This window comes from Cardiocondyla obscurior, linkage group LG17 (genome assembly GCF_019399895.1).
Source record: "Cardiocondyla obscurior isolate alpha-2009 linkage group LG17, Cobs3.1, whole genome shotgun sequence".
Lineage (NCBI taxonomy): Eukaryota > Metazoa > Arthropoda > Insecta > Hymenoptera > Formicidae > Cardiocondyla > Cardiocondyla obscurior.
Genome location: NC_091880.1, coordinates 4,813,888 through 4,830,394, shown reverse-complemented (window position 1 = coordinate 4,830,394; position 16,507 = coordinate 4,813,888). Strand labels below are relative to the sequence as shown.

Genomic DNA, 16,507 nt, shown 5'->3' with positions numbered 1-16,507 from the left:
AGCAAACACAATGTTAAATGTAACTGTTTAAGTTTCCAAAAACACTTCACAAATTTTCAGTAAAAAAAATATAGTTTATTAATTGAACAAAAGAATGTACAATAAAGTGTATAACGGAGATGAAAGTAAAGTTGATTCAAGAATAAGAGCCTGCTGGTTCTGCGACGCGCAACAAGCTTGGCAATCGTAACGCACATACGAAAGCGAAAAGTTATATTGTAGCTAATTATTTGTTAAGTAGCACGATCTATCCGCATTGAAATACAGAAAGCAACTAACTCGTCGGCGTGAAGGCTCGCAATATCTGCTTGCCCTACCTTTGTTCGTAAGGACAAGCGCATAATATTACGGGATGGCCCAGGTTCTCTGAAGATGAAACTTATCAGTCGGTCTACGTGACCGGGTATTTAGTTATAAATTTTTCGGTGCTGGCAAGTAACAAAAGAACGGAGCAAAGTTTCCAATCGCACAAAACTTTCCAACGCACAAACATCATATTACATTTTTCGACATTTTCTCATTCTCTAACAGTAACGTACATGTTATTATTAATTTTATACTTATTTCTACTTATTAAATAATGTAATTGTAATTAAAACATGTCTTTATAACAATTAAATAATTGAGTACGAAATTACTACTAACATGTACGTTACATTTAACATGTATTACATTAGCTGAGTACAGAATGAAAGTGTGTTGAAAATATAAATTAGCGTTATTGAAAACTTTTGTAAGTAATGTATAACTTATTTTGTTTTAAACTTTTTGATTAGAATTAATACTCATTTTTAATTCATAAAGAAAGTAAAACATACAAAAAATAATATTAATGTGGGACCAGCGGTTGTAACGGCCCTGCCGATTTCGGGCGCGATCACGTCAGACTCGGAAAGGCTCGGAAAAGCGAGGCGAGTACGCGCGAATAAATTGTACGAGCAGTCTGTCTCGAGAGTCATGTAGAAACCTCGCCGTATACTCGCTGATATTGACGACTTGTAATTGCAAAGAATCGATTAAAGTACCGAACATTTTCGTATGTACGTTTACATAATCTTTATTTCTAAATTATTCGAATATCGATCTCGCACTGCCTCAATTCCTATCGAAATCCCACATTAATGTGGACGCTTGGTTGCTTGAGAGCGCAGGAGGATCGGTCTCTGACGAGGTGCTAGAATTAACTCCATGGATCTTCGTATTATAAGTCCGTAATTTATTTACAATATGTACAATTATTTTTAGATTTCTCTTATGCGCCTTGCGGCGCCGGGTTTCTCCCGTTACAAAAGTATATTACAGTTTTTCTTGATAAGTAATGTGGGTGGGGAGCCGTCAAGGTGACGCAAATCGGCCCCCACTTTTCGTCGCCGGGATACTTTATCGTCTTTTCATTCTCGGAGGACTCCGAAGTAGTGGCCCAAAGATCCGTTTGTACTTTTTTGTCGTTTATCTCTGGAGCGTGGTCGAAAAGATGCTTCTCAGTTTGCGTTGTCACGCTTTCGCCTAGGCCAGTTGTTAGTGCCGGCGGCGGTTTTGGCTAACTAGGTGACGTGTCACGCCAAATCCGCTGATCTTGAGATTCCTTCAGAAATATCTTCGGTGGTCTTGTCAGCCGTGGCGGATCTATATCTATTTTATGGAGAATCCACAGTCTAAGTATGAAGCCTGCAATGTGCTTCGGTTTCGGCTGTGTGACTACTCCTCTCAGGATCCCTGGAGTTTCCGGTGGAAAGACAATCTCCTTTCGGACCGTCGCACAGTGGGGACAAATCGATATTTTTCGTTTAAAAATCGCTACAGACCGTAATTTTTAACCAATCGCGATGTTTTTTTTTTTAAATTAATCGTTGAACTATCGCTCATAAAACTGTCGTTTTCGATTTAAAAAAAAATCCCAAGAATTCACAAAAAAAATAATAGTATTAATAGTAATGTGGAAATAATGAAAATTGAATTAAAAGTATTACTTTTAAAGTTTTTTTCGCAATAAGTTATATGAATAAAACTTTTTAATATCGCTGAAAACAAATTTAATATAAAAAAATATGAAAATTTAACAATAAAAATAGAAAAAGGTAATAAAGAAATATTGCTATATTCCTTAGCGGGACAAATGTAAGATAAAAATAAGATTTTGTATTTAAGTTTCTTCCGCTAGAGGGATATAACAATATTGACTCGAAATAAAGATTTTAAACGTTTTCGTCAGTATAATACTAGGAAATGTTCGCGTTTATTAACAAACAAAGATTGTAACGCGGTAATTTCGGATCCGGAAAGCTCGTCGGAAGCCAGGGTACAAGTGACAGGAACCGAGACGTGGTTAACGTAAAAATAAATGATTTATTATGTTTGATTAAGAACAAAAGAAATAACGTAAAGAAACAGATAACATAATAGCATAAATGGAACTAAAAGTAAATGAAACAACATTCGCCGGGGGCTGGATTGACGCGAGAAGTAGCCTGGGCCGCTTAGGCCGTATTACGGGTATCAATTCCGTGGGCACGGAATGGCCGTCCGGGCCGTATCGGTTGTACAGTTTCCGCGGTCGCGAGTCGGCGGCGCAGGTTACAAGGTGGGCCGTTCAGGCCGTATCGGTCGGACAGTTTCCGCGGTCGCGAGTCGGCGGCGCCGGTTACAAGGTAGGCTGTTCAGGCCGTATCGGTCGGACAGGCTCCGCGGTCGCGAATCGCCGACGCAGCAGCGTAATTTGCCTACGAGGCTGAAGGATAGAGCAGGGTCGGCGTGAGAGAGAGAGAGATCCGGGAGCGCCCGGACGAGGGAAGGCTTGGGAGCGCCCGAGTCTCGGAGGTATCGATGTCGAGGATGGCCGGGAGCGCCCGGTCGAAGGAAGGCTCGTGAGCGCCCGAGTCTCGGAGATATCGTTGTCGAGGACGGCCGGGAGCGCCCGGTCGAAGGAAGGCTCGAGGGCATCCGAGTCTTGGAGGCAACGGTGTCGGAGGCCGGGAGAGCCCTGTCAAGGAAGGCTCGGGAGCGCCCGAGTCTTGCGGAGCGAAGTCGGTTTCGAAAGCCGGGTGAGCCCGGTCGAGGAAAACTTGGGAGCGCCCAAGTCCTGGAGGATCGGTTGCTGGGGTGCTCCCCAGCGCGAAAAAGGTGCCTTGTCTGCGCTCGAGGCAGCTTATATACCCGTGGGCCCGGGAGTGGGGGACACCCCACTCCCGAGCGGTCTGTGGCGGTGCGCGGTGTGGGCGGTTGGGCGGCCCATGTTACCCGCTATGGCGGTCCGCGCTACGCGCCGCGGGCGGTTGTTCGGCCTGCGTAAATTGAATGTAGACGGTGTTCGCGCGAAGGTTAGAGCGATCGGTGGTAGTCGCGGCGCGGTGTCTGAAGTTCTGTTCGTGGCCTTTGGTCACATCACCCCCCTGTTTTTACTGAGTGGCTTCCTGCACTTTTCTCCACACTGTAAGGCGGCCATCCGGGGCAAAGCGCAGGATCCACTTTCCCGTACTGGTTCTGGCTCGCCACTTGCGGTTGTGCCGGATGGCGGACATCGGCACTGAAACATATTCGCCATCCGGCAGTTGTATGGGCACTGCCATCGGGATCCTTGGCCTAGTGGTCCATCCTTGGGCCCTCACATATGCTGGCGGGGCTGGTGGCATGACCGCTGGTGATGTTAGTAGCGGCACCGCAAATGGTGGCAGAGGTAGGACGAGTGGGGTTGCCGTCCCTCTGGTTGTTGCTGTTGGCCCGGCTTCTTTCCCTGCCGCTGCGGCTGCCCGTGATTCCCGCGGCCTTGCCTGTGACGGCGTGGTCGTCATGTCCGGGGCCCTGGCTGTGGTCAGGGTTTGTTTCGCTGGTCCATCCGATGGACCAGGGGCCCCGGCTACCTCTTGATGGCAACTGGTACTTCCTTCTATTGCAGCGACGGTCGGGATCGTCGATCGTGGTGGCCGGATAGTCGTCATCTCCTTAAAGATCGGCTGGCGACGTGATGGAAGATCCTGGCCTTTCCGTTTGACGCTGCGTATCTCGAGGATGGGCACGGGTGCTGCTGCTGGCGGTTTTGCGCCTCGTGCTCGTCCCGATTCTCCAGGTTGGTTTCCCGTTGTCTGCAGAGCGCGCCTGGGGTCCCTGGTAGTGCCGGCTTTGCTGGTGGTGGCTGCTTTGGCGGCTTGACTCCCTGACACTTTCCGTGCCTGACTGCTTGGCCTGGCTGCAGTCGAGGTCGACGCTCTGGCCGCCAGGTTGCTGGTGGTAGCTGTTCCGGTGGCGGCGGGTGACGCGGCTTTCTGTTGCGGAACTCCTGGAGTTATGGTAGCGGCAGGCTGGTTCCGTCCTCTGCTGCCGGTCCTTGGCGGAGCTGGTGGCGTTTCCTCCATCCAACGGGTGTGTTGCCGCTGGCTGCGATCACCCCGTTGGATCTTGGTCCCGACTCCTGGCACCGAATATCGCCGGCTCGGGTCCACGGGTGGTGGCCAAGCCCCCGGTGGTGGGCTAGCTGGCGAGTCACTGCTATCGCTCATACTACCGAATAGGTCCTTGAGTCTCTCTTGCTTGGACATAGTCGTTCGCTCGAGTGAAATCTGGGTCGACTGCGCGCTCCTTATATACCCTAGTTCCGGGGGTCCGTTAGCTTCGGATTGGTCGACTTCCACTGGTGGGGGGTCCGGCTTGAGGTCTTGAATGTGGATGCGCCGATGCCAACGCCCTCGGCCGTCGCGGAGATCTACGATCACTGGCGAGTGAAATTTGGCCACTGTAAACGGGCCTGAATATTTTGGCGCTAGTTTCGCGTTAAAGCCGTCAGCCTTTCGTGACAGTGGATGCTTTTTTTTCCAAACGGAGGTGCCGATCTGGGGCCGCCAATCCCGCCGCCGTAAATTGTACGCCGTTTCTTGCCGTTGGAACGCTCGAGCCAGATAAACCCGGATTACTTGAAAAGCCTCGTGCAGCGCGCGCTGAGTTCGGTGCGGTGTTGTTGGTGCGGCGTGCCGGCAATCGTCGGGATGCGTAAATGCTAATTCGCGTCCATGATTTAGAAAGGCGGGTGTGTATCCGGTCGCTTCGTGTTGAGCAGTGTTAAACGCGAATTGTATGGGCCCAATTGTTCGTCCCAGCGCCGGTGATGTCGTTGCGTATATTGTGCGATCATAGTCTTGATTGTGCGGTTGGTCTGCTCGACCGGATTGCATTGAGGGGTATAGATAGGCGTTGTGCGGTGCTGGATGTGCCAAGATGCCAGTAGCCGTTTTAACAGGCGGGACTTAAACTGTGTGCCGTTGTCCGAGATAACTTGGTCGGGGCATCCATGCCGGTACAAAATTCTTTCTGCTATGGCGGTGGCCACCGCCCCTGCGGTTGCTTTACGTAACGACTGGAGTTCCATCCATTTTGAAAAACAGTCTTGCATGACCAACAACCACGTGTGGCCTTTCCGAGAACGCGGCAGGGGTCCTACCAGATCCATGATGACTTGTTGCCATGGTGCCATTACTGGCGCTGTATGTAGCTTCCCGGCTGGCTTAGTAGGTGAGGCTTTGTAGGCGAGGCAACTTTTACACCGTCTCACGAAGCGGGTAATATCGCGGAACATGCCCGGCCAGTAGAACAGTCTGGCCATGCGGGCAATGGTCTTGGCCGTGCCAAAGTGTCCGGCATTAACATTCTCATGATGCCGAGCTATTGTCTGTTGCCGCTTTGGTTTTGGTACGCATCGTTTCCACTGCGTTGATGAATCGACTTCCTTAAAGTCTAATTCGTGCAAAATATGTCGAAATAGGCATCCCTGATGTTCCTTGTAGTCGGAGAAGTCAGCTGGGTTTTCCCGAACTCCGTTGAGAATGCGTCGGTACCAGTTGTTTGGAAATGGTGCTTCGGTGCTGGCCACGACCGGCTGTCGGGAGAGCGCGTCGGCCACTTGGTTTGCCGCCCCTCTTCGGTAACGAACGTCGAAGTCAAATAGTTGGAGCTCGAACAGCCATCGCCCCAGTCATCCGGTGGGCTCCTCCAGGCGCTACAGCCATTTTAATGCTTGATGGTCGGTGATCACGGTGAAAGAATAGTCCTCTAGGTACCCTCTCATTTTCCTTATGCCCCAGATAACAGCCAAACACTCTAATTCTGTGGCGCTGTAGTTCTTTTCAGCCTTATTGAGTGTGCGGCTGGCATATGCGACAACACGTTCTCCTTCCGCCAAGTGTTGCGTCAGCACTGCCCCCAGGCCGCTGGCGCTGGCGTCTGTTTGAAGCACGAAGCGGCGGGTGAAGTCCGGGCAGGCCAGTACTGGCGCAATTGTTAGTGCGGTCTTGAGATTGGCGAATGCTTCCTCCTCGTCGGGCCCCCAACTCCACCGTGCGTGTTTCCGGGTAAGTCGTGACAAAGGTGCGGCAATGCTGGAGAAGTTTTCGATAAACCTGCGGTACCACGAGGCCATGCCCAAAAATTGTCGTACCTGGCGGAGGGTTGTTGGCGGTGGCCAGTCGGTTACGGCTGATGTTTTCTCCGGGTCGGTGCGTATGCCTCTGCGGTCGATTATATGCCCTAGGTATTTTAACTGTGGTCGGCAGAAATAGCATTTCTCTGGGTTTAGATGCAGCTTCGCGTCACGCAGGCGCTTGAAAACCATCCTTAGGTGAGCTAGATGCTCGTCGAACGTACGACTCAGAATAATAATATCATCGAGATAGACCAATGCCCATGGTTCGAGTTCGGGCCCGAGCACCGCGTCTAGGAGCCGTTGAAATGTGGCCGGTGCTGAGTGCAGTCCAAACGGCATGACTTTGAACTGCATCAGTCCTCGGCCTGGGACCGTGAACGCAGTGATTGGCCGGCTTTCTGGCTCCAACGGTACCTGCCAATAGCCGTCCTTCAGGTCCAGTGTGGTTAGGTATCGTGCTCCTCACAACTTGTCGAGCGTGGCGTTAACCTGTGGTAATGGGTACGCATCCTTTTCGGTAACCTCATTGACTTTCCGATAGTCGATGCAGAACCAATACCGGCCATTTTTCTTTTTAACAAGTACGATCGGAGAGCTCCATGCTCCGCGGGAAGGCTCGATGATTCCGCCTTGCTCCATACGGTTGACCTCTTGGTTTATGACCTCCTGCATGGCCGGGTTGCGTGGGCGGTATCTCTGTTTAATCGGCTGATCGGTTTTCAAGCGCAAACGGTGAACAATTTTATCGGTGGGCCTGTGTATGTCTTGGAATTTGATTAGTTCTATCTCGAGAAAATGCTTAAGGCGGTCTTCTTCTTCCGGTGATTGTGTAGCCAATCCGACATCGTCTAGACTGCACAATTGTTTTTGATGAGTGCTGCCGGGTGGAATCCGCAGGGTTAAACCGATCCATTTCCAAAGATTCACCCCTATGATCATGGGGGTGCGAGCGTGCGGCATGATCGTGAATTGGTGCCGAAAAGTATTCCCATCATACCGGACCGGAAGTAGCAAACTACCGGCGGTTTCCGTAGTTTCCCCATCTGCTAGTCTGACCTGCTGCCGATCCGCCTGGCGGTGATATCCCAGATCTTCGGCCAATTTTGCTACTTCGGCGTTGACGCACGATAGTTCGGATCCCGAGTCAAGCAAGGTCTCAATCTCGTTATTCCCGAGCAGGATAGGTAGGTGCGGCCGGGGCCGAAATTTTAATTCTGGCTGGTATTGGGCCGGTCGGCGCTGTCGGCGTCCCCGGCCCGCTGTGCGTTTCCCGCAAACGGGTGGCAATCCTTTGTTAGGACGCTGTCTTTTCCACAACGGGAACAAAACTTGACGGCGGGGCGTCGGCATTCGGTCCGGGTGTGGCCCCTCTGCTTGCAGCGCCAACAGCATTCCTCCCGATTATAGGTGGCGGAGGCCACTGCTGAAGGCCGGTTGGCTGGTTGCTTTTCAATGTGTTCCTTCTCCTGGCGTTTAATGTCTTCGAATTCGGCCGCGCGGCAAGTGAGGTCCTCCAGGTTGCTCACCTCCCGGATCCGGATATACAATTTGTATTCGGGTCTCATGTTCTCATAAATCCGATCTAGGATCTCGTCGGTGGTGATAATCTTCGCGTGATCGATCTGACTGATTCGTCCTCACGAGGGGGATTTGTTTCGACCCAACTGATGGCGGCACCCTCCATTCGAGCCTCCGGTGCCGGGGCGTGAAATGGTAACAGCTCCTCCTCGTAGCTGAATGCCGGGAGCGGATGACGCCGCGGTGTGCCAGCCGCGAACGCGTCTAGTTGTTTCGAAGCGTGTAGCTCATCGTCTGGTACTTCCATGAGGATGGCTGACTACGATTTGCACTGCGGTTTCGGTGGATCGGTTCTGTTTAGTGCCATCGGGAGCTTATATTCGGGGTTGGCTTCCACAAATCTTTGGAGTCGGTGTCGTAATTGACTGCAAGGACCGTTATTGTCGATGTGAATTCGCGCCAATTCCCCGGCTAAATCGTTTTTGGACAATTTGTAAATCCAGCTCTTCATTCGCGTTAACTCAATGAAGATTTCGGTTTTCCATATGAACTGTGTGCTCCAATAAAAAATGGCACTCCAAAATGTGGACTATAAATTTTACCTAATATTGTCCACAATTGTAGCCTGGAACTCTTTGATATTGATATTCCGTCCACGTGAATATCTATTAAAATTTTCTGTGGTCTTTTATCTTTTTCGACATTCTTAACCTGGTCAATTACAGCTTGCTCCAAGCCATAGTGCATGTACTGATTCCATAACTTTTGTTTAACATTTGTTTTTCTTGGAGTATATAAAAGAGTTCTGGCATCTCTTGGTAAGTCTGTATGGCCGGCAGATCTCATTATTGCCAATAAACTGTTCATGGCATTGTGAGGAATTGAATATTCCATTGACCAGTTTTTTAATTTCTGCTTTAATTCAGAACTTTTTGGAATTTCCATTTCGTCTACGTTGCAATTTTTAATTAGCTGGTTATCACAGTCTAAATTATAATTTAAAGCTACTTTTTTTTTATATCCATGATCTTGTGAAACGAAAGAATAGGGCGTGCTTGTCGAATCATTACATTCATTTTTTTCATTATCTTCATAATTTTTTCTTTCTTCTTTATTATCTGACAGAGCATTTTCTATACATAATAAATCTTTATTTGTCAGTTCCTTAATACGGCGCCTTTTCTGTCGTGAAGTTAAAAACAGATAACTTTTTTTACACCTATTTATTTCACACTTTATAATTTAACTGTATGTTAACGTTAACAATTAACTGTAACACTGTATTAAAAATATTCACAGTTACTTAATAACATTAAACAGCCTTGAATTACAGGTTATTTACTATACAGGGTGTCCCAGATCAGTGGACGATGCCGTAAATGATAGGTAGATTTAATCGAATTAAAACGAAAAGTCCTTTACCATTTTAAAAAATTCTCAATAGTTTTCGAGAAAAAAATTAAAATATATTAAATGTATAAGCGTAAGAACGACAAGAAAGCTGCGCGTGAGTGAGCGCGACAGGCGAATGACTAGAAATGGCACCGTCGTCTGTCGCGCTCACTCAGCCCACGCTTCCTCGTCGCTCTTACGCGTACATAAATTAATTTTTTTCTTGAAAACTATTGAGAATTTTTTAAAATGGTACAGGACTTTTCGTTTTAATTTGATTAAATCTATCTATCATTTTCGGCATCGTCCACTGATCTGGGACACCCTGTATATGTGAAAGGTATATTATGAGGACAATTTTATTAAACCACTGTATATTATGTAGACCATACGATATTATGAGGACAGTCCTCATAATATTTTAATAAATACCGTACATTATGTAGACCGGACCTCGTAATATCTTCAAGAATTTTCGTACATTATGAGAACCACCTTCAAAATATATATGCAACGCACGTTATGAGGACTTTTCAATTTTTGTGTTTTATATACAGGGTGTCTCAGACATAACGAAGGATACTGGGAGGATATATAGAATTGATTAAGACAAGTAGAAAAGTTCCGTACCATTTTGCAAAATCCTCAACCGTTATTGAGAAAAAAATTAAAATGTATAAATTGTATAGGCGTAAGAGCGACAAGGATGCTGCGCGTTAGTGAGCGCGACAGGCAAATGGCTAGAAATGGCGCCGTCGCCTGCCGCGCTCACTCACGCGCAGCATCCTTGTCGCTCTTAGGCCTATACAATTTATACATTTTAATTTTTTCTCAATTTTGAGGATTTTATGGACTACTTGTCTCAATCAATTCTATCTATCCTCCCAGTATCCTTCGTTATGTCTGGGACACCCTGTATAACAATAAATATCTTATTTAATTTGTTGCAACTGTAAGGTGGGGAAATAAAACAGGATGCCGTCTACTAGTAGGCGTATCTTTAATGGAACACGCAATATAATTAATAACTAAGATACAAAGTAAATCTTCTCGAAGTTTTCTCTAGCTGCTTCTTGTCCTCTATCTCAGGCACTACTAACTGGTCTACAATACCCGACAACGCCGAAGTCACGGGATTCCTCCGCGAACCAACCAATCACCGTCTCGTAGGCGCAATGCACCTTTTCTCTTATTCTACTCCGCGCGCTCTATTTCTATGATTACATTGCACGTTTTACAATTCCGTACACAACTTATATACAAAAATCTGTAGTAAAATAAAAAATGTCAAAAAAATAAATTATATAATTGAATTTAAAAAATCATAATTATTTGTGCACAATTAATGAATATGTAACGAAATATCAAGAATGTAAATCAGGAAAACACATATGCGCGCTTTCTTTCTAATGTGCGCGAGACGTTCTCTTTCCAAAAATACGCCCACATGACCTTTATAAATTGTAGATATAATGTGATATTATTTATATGCCTATACTTTATACAATTAGTAAATTGTACAAAAGTAAAAATAATTTTATTTATCGCTATTCTATAATTTATTTGTTAAACTGTCATTTTATTTTATTTCTTATTCGTGTATATAAATTACGTCAAATTAGATAAGATACTCATTGCAATATGTATAATACAAAAATATAATAGGTCCTCATAATGTGCGTTATGCATAATTTTAAATACGGTCCTCATAATATACGAAAGTCGGTAAAGGTTGGGAAAAAAGTAATCCAATATTTTTTTACTATATGGCTTTAGTGACATATATCACGTAATGTATTAATCGTCTAGCTTCATGTTCATACTTTTTAGAAGTGGCATTCCGTACTAAAGAAAAGTTCTTCAAAAGTTTTGTGATTAGTCGACTTTGTTGTGATTTACAGCGTGAGAAAGATGGACGGCAATAAGGAGAAAATTCGCTATATTTTACAATTTTTCTTTGATAAAAGTGAAAACGTGAGCCAGGCGGTTAAAATTGTAAATGAAGTTTATGGTTTTGTTACTGTGACAGCTAATTACGCGCAATTTTGGTTTCGTCGATTCCGTTGCGATAATTTCGACGTTAAAGACGCACCTCGCATAGGAAGGCCCGTCATCTAAAACAGCGATAAAATTACAGAAATGTTCGAAGTAGACCGCCATATTAGTAGTCGCAGCATCGCTCAAGAACTGAAGATTGATTATAAAATAGTATTAAATCATTTACATAAAGCTGGATTTCGGAAAAAACTTCATGTTTGGGTGCCACATTTATTTACAATACGTGTGGCACCCAAACATCATGCTTTTTCCGGAATTCAGCTTTATGTAAATGATTTATTTATTTATTTATTTATTTTTTTACATTATGAGGACCTATTACATTTTTATATTCTATATATTGCAATAAGTATTTTATCTAATTTACCGTAATTTATATACACAAATATGCAATAAAATAAAATAAAAATTTATTAAATAAAATATACAAAAGCGATAGATAAAATTATTTTTAATTTGTAAAATTATTATACGCACAAAACAGAATATCATATTTACATTCCATAAATGTGATATAAACAAATAATTGACAGTAAACATCGCGCATGTTACAAACAAAACGCGCATATACGTTTCACTGATTTAAATTCGTTATTACGACAAATTAAATGAGACAGTCATTGCGATATACAGTATTTTAGAATGTAATAGGTCCTCATAATGTGCGTTATGCATAATTTTAAATACGGTCCTCATAATGTACGAAAGTCGGTATATACATTAAGAAGGACGGTGTTATAGAAACTGATAGACCTTTGGACTGTAATTGAATTCCTTATAAACGGGGGGAGAAACGCTCGTTACCGTAGGAAAAGGGAGGTGAAAGAATAAACTTGAATTTGTAATCCAGACATTTATAAGGGCATAAAAACCCACCCCCTGCGTGGGAGGTGGGAAAAGCCAAAGAATTAATACAATGCAAAAGAAAATATATAATTATATCAGCTTGATTTACCTTGTGTCTAATGTAACAAACTATAGGCTATGGCCACCGATGGGCCCTCTCAGAAATCAACAGTTTAGGCTGTGATTCTCTCCGTTCAAGGAGTTTTTGTCACTTCCGTGGTACGCTCGGACCTTATCACCTTCGTGATGGTTTGCACGCGGACGACAGATCGCGATCACGTGTATTGAATGTGCACCGAAATCGGCCAGCGCTGACCGTCACCGCATTCACCGAATCGAAATACCGAAAGGAAGCACAGGAGTTGGTTAAACGCAAAGCAATCATACCTTGTAAAAAGATAAAGAAAATTATAATTCTGAAAATTACCAGGAGTACGCATACAGGAACAGCACTCACGGAGCACGTGATCCTGACTCGTGATCGCTTAACCGTCGATACGGAAAATCTTGACCTTCCGGACGGCGGCCGCTCGACGCGACGAAAATCTTGACGGACGGGATGCTCTACCATCCAGCTGGGTAGAAATCTTGAGCGCGAAAAAAAGCGAGGAGCGAATCGGGCGCAGGAAGCAATCGCGATCGCGATGCGAGCACGAGCCTCGAAAATGGCACCACGTCTCGAACACGTGCTGAATTGTCTTGCGTTCGGTACTGACTGGATAATTTAGCGGACTGCTGGTTGCAGTAAGGCATGAATCGGTCCAGCCCACCGTGTTGTAATACACTAATAATAGTAACAATTAACGGATCGCAATTAACATAGAAACTGAACGGCGCGAGAGAACATTCCGAACGTTGCTAAGCAGTCGGTAGCGAAGAGCGTACTAACTAACTATGGAAAGCGAAGCTCGCAAGTCGGGCAGAGAAAAAAAAGCTTTCCTCTACCGAAAGCGACCGAAACTCGCGAATCGGTATGAGCCACGCGCTATCATCCGCACACCGCGTGCTAGCCAGCTGTTGAATTACCGGGCAGTCAGAAACAAAGAATGAATCGCGAACAGTGGTAATTGCTTAATTAATCGACATTCTCGCTAAGTTATATTCAGCAGTCGCTTACAGGCACAGGCCGTTCAGCAGCGAAAAAAACAGAATGATAACGACCGACACGCTCGTGCCTGCAAGTCTCTCCGCTATACACACACACTATCGTTGGTGCGTACGTTTGCGGCGTCAGTATGCCGGAAAATTTAAACTAGCGGTACAGACCGTAATCCCGAACATACTGCCCGCCTCGTCAGCGACGAAATTAGCTTTCACACAGTTATGTCATGACAATAGTTTACTCTTTAGTTGAGAGTCAAGGTGCAGCAGTTTATTATATAGGCGCGTCTGCAGTCGTGTCAGAAAGAAGCGGCACCACCTTAACTATGGGATGCTCCATAGTGGTAGTGGGAGTATGTATCGTAACTACTCTTACTTCTTTATCCGCACCTGGATGCAACTTCATCACTCTTCCTATAATCCACTTTGCTGGAGGCAAACCATCTTTTTTCACAACTACCAACTGACCGATTTCCAAATTTTTCTGCCTCCTTTCCCATTTAACGCGTTGTTGCAGTGTCGTTAAATAGTCTGTAGACCATCTCTTCCAGTAATGTAGCTTCATACGTTGTAGTAGCTGGTACCGCGTCAGACGATTCTCAGGTAAATTAGGTGGCTCAGGCTCAAAAATCAAAGCAGAAGTACCGCCGGTTAGAAAGTGCGCTGGTGTTAATACGGCTAAATCATCTGGCTCGTCCGTGAGAGGGCACAGAGGTCTTGAGTTTATACAGGCCTCTATTTGAGTTAAAACTGTGCTGAGTTCCTCATAGGTCAATTTGTAGTCGCCGATAACCTTGATGAGATGTCTCTTCATGAATTTTACACCAGCCTCCCATAGGCCGCCAAAGTGTGGAGCTCGAGGTGGAATAAAGCTCCACTCTGTGCTTCTCGTTGCAAAATGTTGTGTTGCAGTTTGATAAAAGTCTGAATATTCTTGAAAAAGATTACGTAACTCAGTATCTGCTCCTCTGAAATTAGTGCCGTTATCTGAATAGAGTTTCCTGCACACTCTGCGGCGACCTGCGAATCTTCGATAAGCGTTTAGAAACGCCTCAGTGGTCAGATGTCCAACTGCCTCCAAATGTACAGCCTTGGTTGCCATACATACAAATAACGCTATATAACCTTTACAGGATGCCTGGCCTCTTCCTGCGTTGCGGCGAACCAAAATGGGACTGGCATAGTCCACATCGGTCTCTGAAAACGGTCTCTCTAGGTTGACTTGCGAAGATGGGAGGTCACCCATGCGTTGTGTTACAGGTTGTGATCTATACCTCGCGCATTTAACGCAATTTCGAACGGTGTATTTAACCAGCTTCAGGCCTCCCACCACCCAGACTTGTGTTCTCAAAGTAGACAACGTCAATGCCGTACCACCATGCCAACAATCTTGATGCGCATGTCTTACGTATAATTGGGCCAAATGAGAATTCTTAGGCAAAATTGGCGGATATTTAGTATCATAAAGTACACTACTGTGACGTAGTCTTCCCATGACTCTTAAAACTCCCTCGTCGTCAAGATATGGATTCAATCTTTTAAGCGGTGAATTTCTTGGTAGCTGCTGATTGTTGCGAACTGCGACGATATCGTTAGAAAATTCGATCCTCTGTGTCAGTTTAATTAAAGCGATGCGTGCCTTTGAGAGCTCTGAGACAGTGATGAAACTCATTTCCTTTTGCTCTCTTTGTTTCCGTCTTCGGTAATTTGTTACATATCTCAGGCACCAGGCGACTACTTGTACTGTCCTGTTAAGATTAAAAAAACGATTAATAAAATTGTCTTTGTCGTTACCAGTGTCCAGAGGAGTCCTGTGAACTAAATTGACTTGTGCGTGTTCCTCAAGGGAATTAGTATTTTTCTCCTGTCGAGGCCATTGGTTAGGAGATTGAGACAGCCAAAATGGCCCATGCCACCATAAATTTGACTCGGAAAGTTCCTTCGGACTCATGCCGCGAGTGGCAAGGTCAGCCGGGTTGGATTTTGTGGGTACATATTGCCATCGTGCGTTCGGCAATTCAGTTTGAATAGTTGACACCCTATTGGCCACAAATTGCTTCCAACGGCTAGGGTGCTGTTTTATCCAAACCAGAACAACCTGGCTATCACTCCAAGCAATTACTGGAACTGGCTTCAGGAAATCAAGTCTCTGAACGTTTTTAATGAGTCTCACCAATAACGTTGCACCACAAAGCTTTATATTTGGTATGCTTACTGTCTTCACCGGGCTTACTTTTGTTTTGACTGCTAACAGGTTAACATGTACAGTTCCCTTCTCAGATGTTATACGAACATATACGGTAGCTGCGTATGCTCGTGACGAGGAGTCCGAAAACCCATGTATTTCAGCCATACTTCTCGCTCTCATTGTCAACCATCGATCTATTCGTATAGCATTTAAATCCGTCAATGAGTTCTGGTACTTGAGCCAACTCGATCGGTGTTTATCCACCAATTCATCATCCCAATTAATTTTTGCCAGCCATAAATCCTGAAGGAAGATTTTGCCAATGACTAAGACTGGAGATATTTATCCCAAAGGGTCAAATAATTTGGAAATACATGATAAAACAGAACGTTTAGAGTGTGTTCTAGCATCTTCTGTCGACAATCCACGTGTGAATCCAAAACTATCGGACCGTGGATTTCATTGCAGACCAAGTGTTTTGACCACATTCTGTAAATTTATGTATACACTGTCATTTATTTGATGACCTTTTTTCAGAGAACTCGGTATTAATGTCTGATGATTAGCCGACCATATGTCCAGCTTGAAACCGGCCATATTCAGTAACGCTATTAGCTCGTCTTGTTCTTTTATTCCTTCCTTCAAATGTTCGGCTCCACCAAAAATGTCATCCACAAACGATTAATTGTATAGACATTGCAAGCCCAGGGGAAATTAATCTCCCTTGTCTGTTATCAGCTGGCGAAGAGTACGTAAAGCCAAGTATAATGCGCACGCTGTTCCATAAGTGACAGTCGTCAATCGGTATTCTGTAGGCTCGCCTGCCTCATAAGGAGCCCAGAGAATCCTTTGAAAATCCCGATCCTCCTCGTGCATAACAATCTGTTTAAACATTTTTATGATATCACAGCTGTATACGTATCGATAACGACGCCAATTGGTAATCACTAAAGTTAAATCGTTCTGCAAAGGTAGTCCTGGCAATAAGAACTGATTAA

General features: G+C 45.1%; 2 protein-coding genes across 2 annotated transcripts; both read right to left on the bottom strand.

The window, feature by feature from the left end:
* Nucleotides 1-3,395: 3,395 nt before the first annotated feature.
* LOC139109423 (proline-rich protein 36-like) lies at nt 3,396-4,532 on the bottom strand. Its single transcript, XM_070668471.1, has one exon. It carries the CDS (start codon nt 4,530-4,532, stop codon nt 3,396-3,398), a length of 1,137 nt encoding a protein of 378 aa, XP_070524572.1.
* Nucleotides 4,533-13,595: 9,063 nt separating this feature from the next.
* On the bottom strand, nt 13,596-16,106 carry LOC139109422 (uncharacterized). The gene is made up of 2 exons (XM_070668469.1): nt 15,980-16,106; nt 13,596-15,841 (listed from the first exon to the last, which is right to left on the bottom strand). Exons 1-2 carry the CDS (start codon nt 16,104-16,106, stop codon nt 13,596-13,598), a joined length of 2,373 nt encoding a protein of 790 aa, XP_070524570.1.
* Nucleotides 16,107-16,507: the final 401 nt, after the last annotated feature.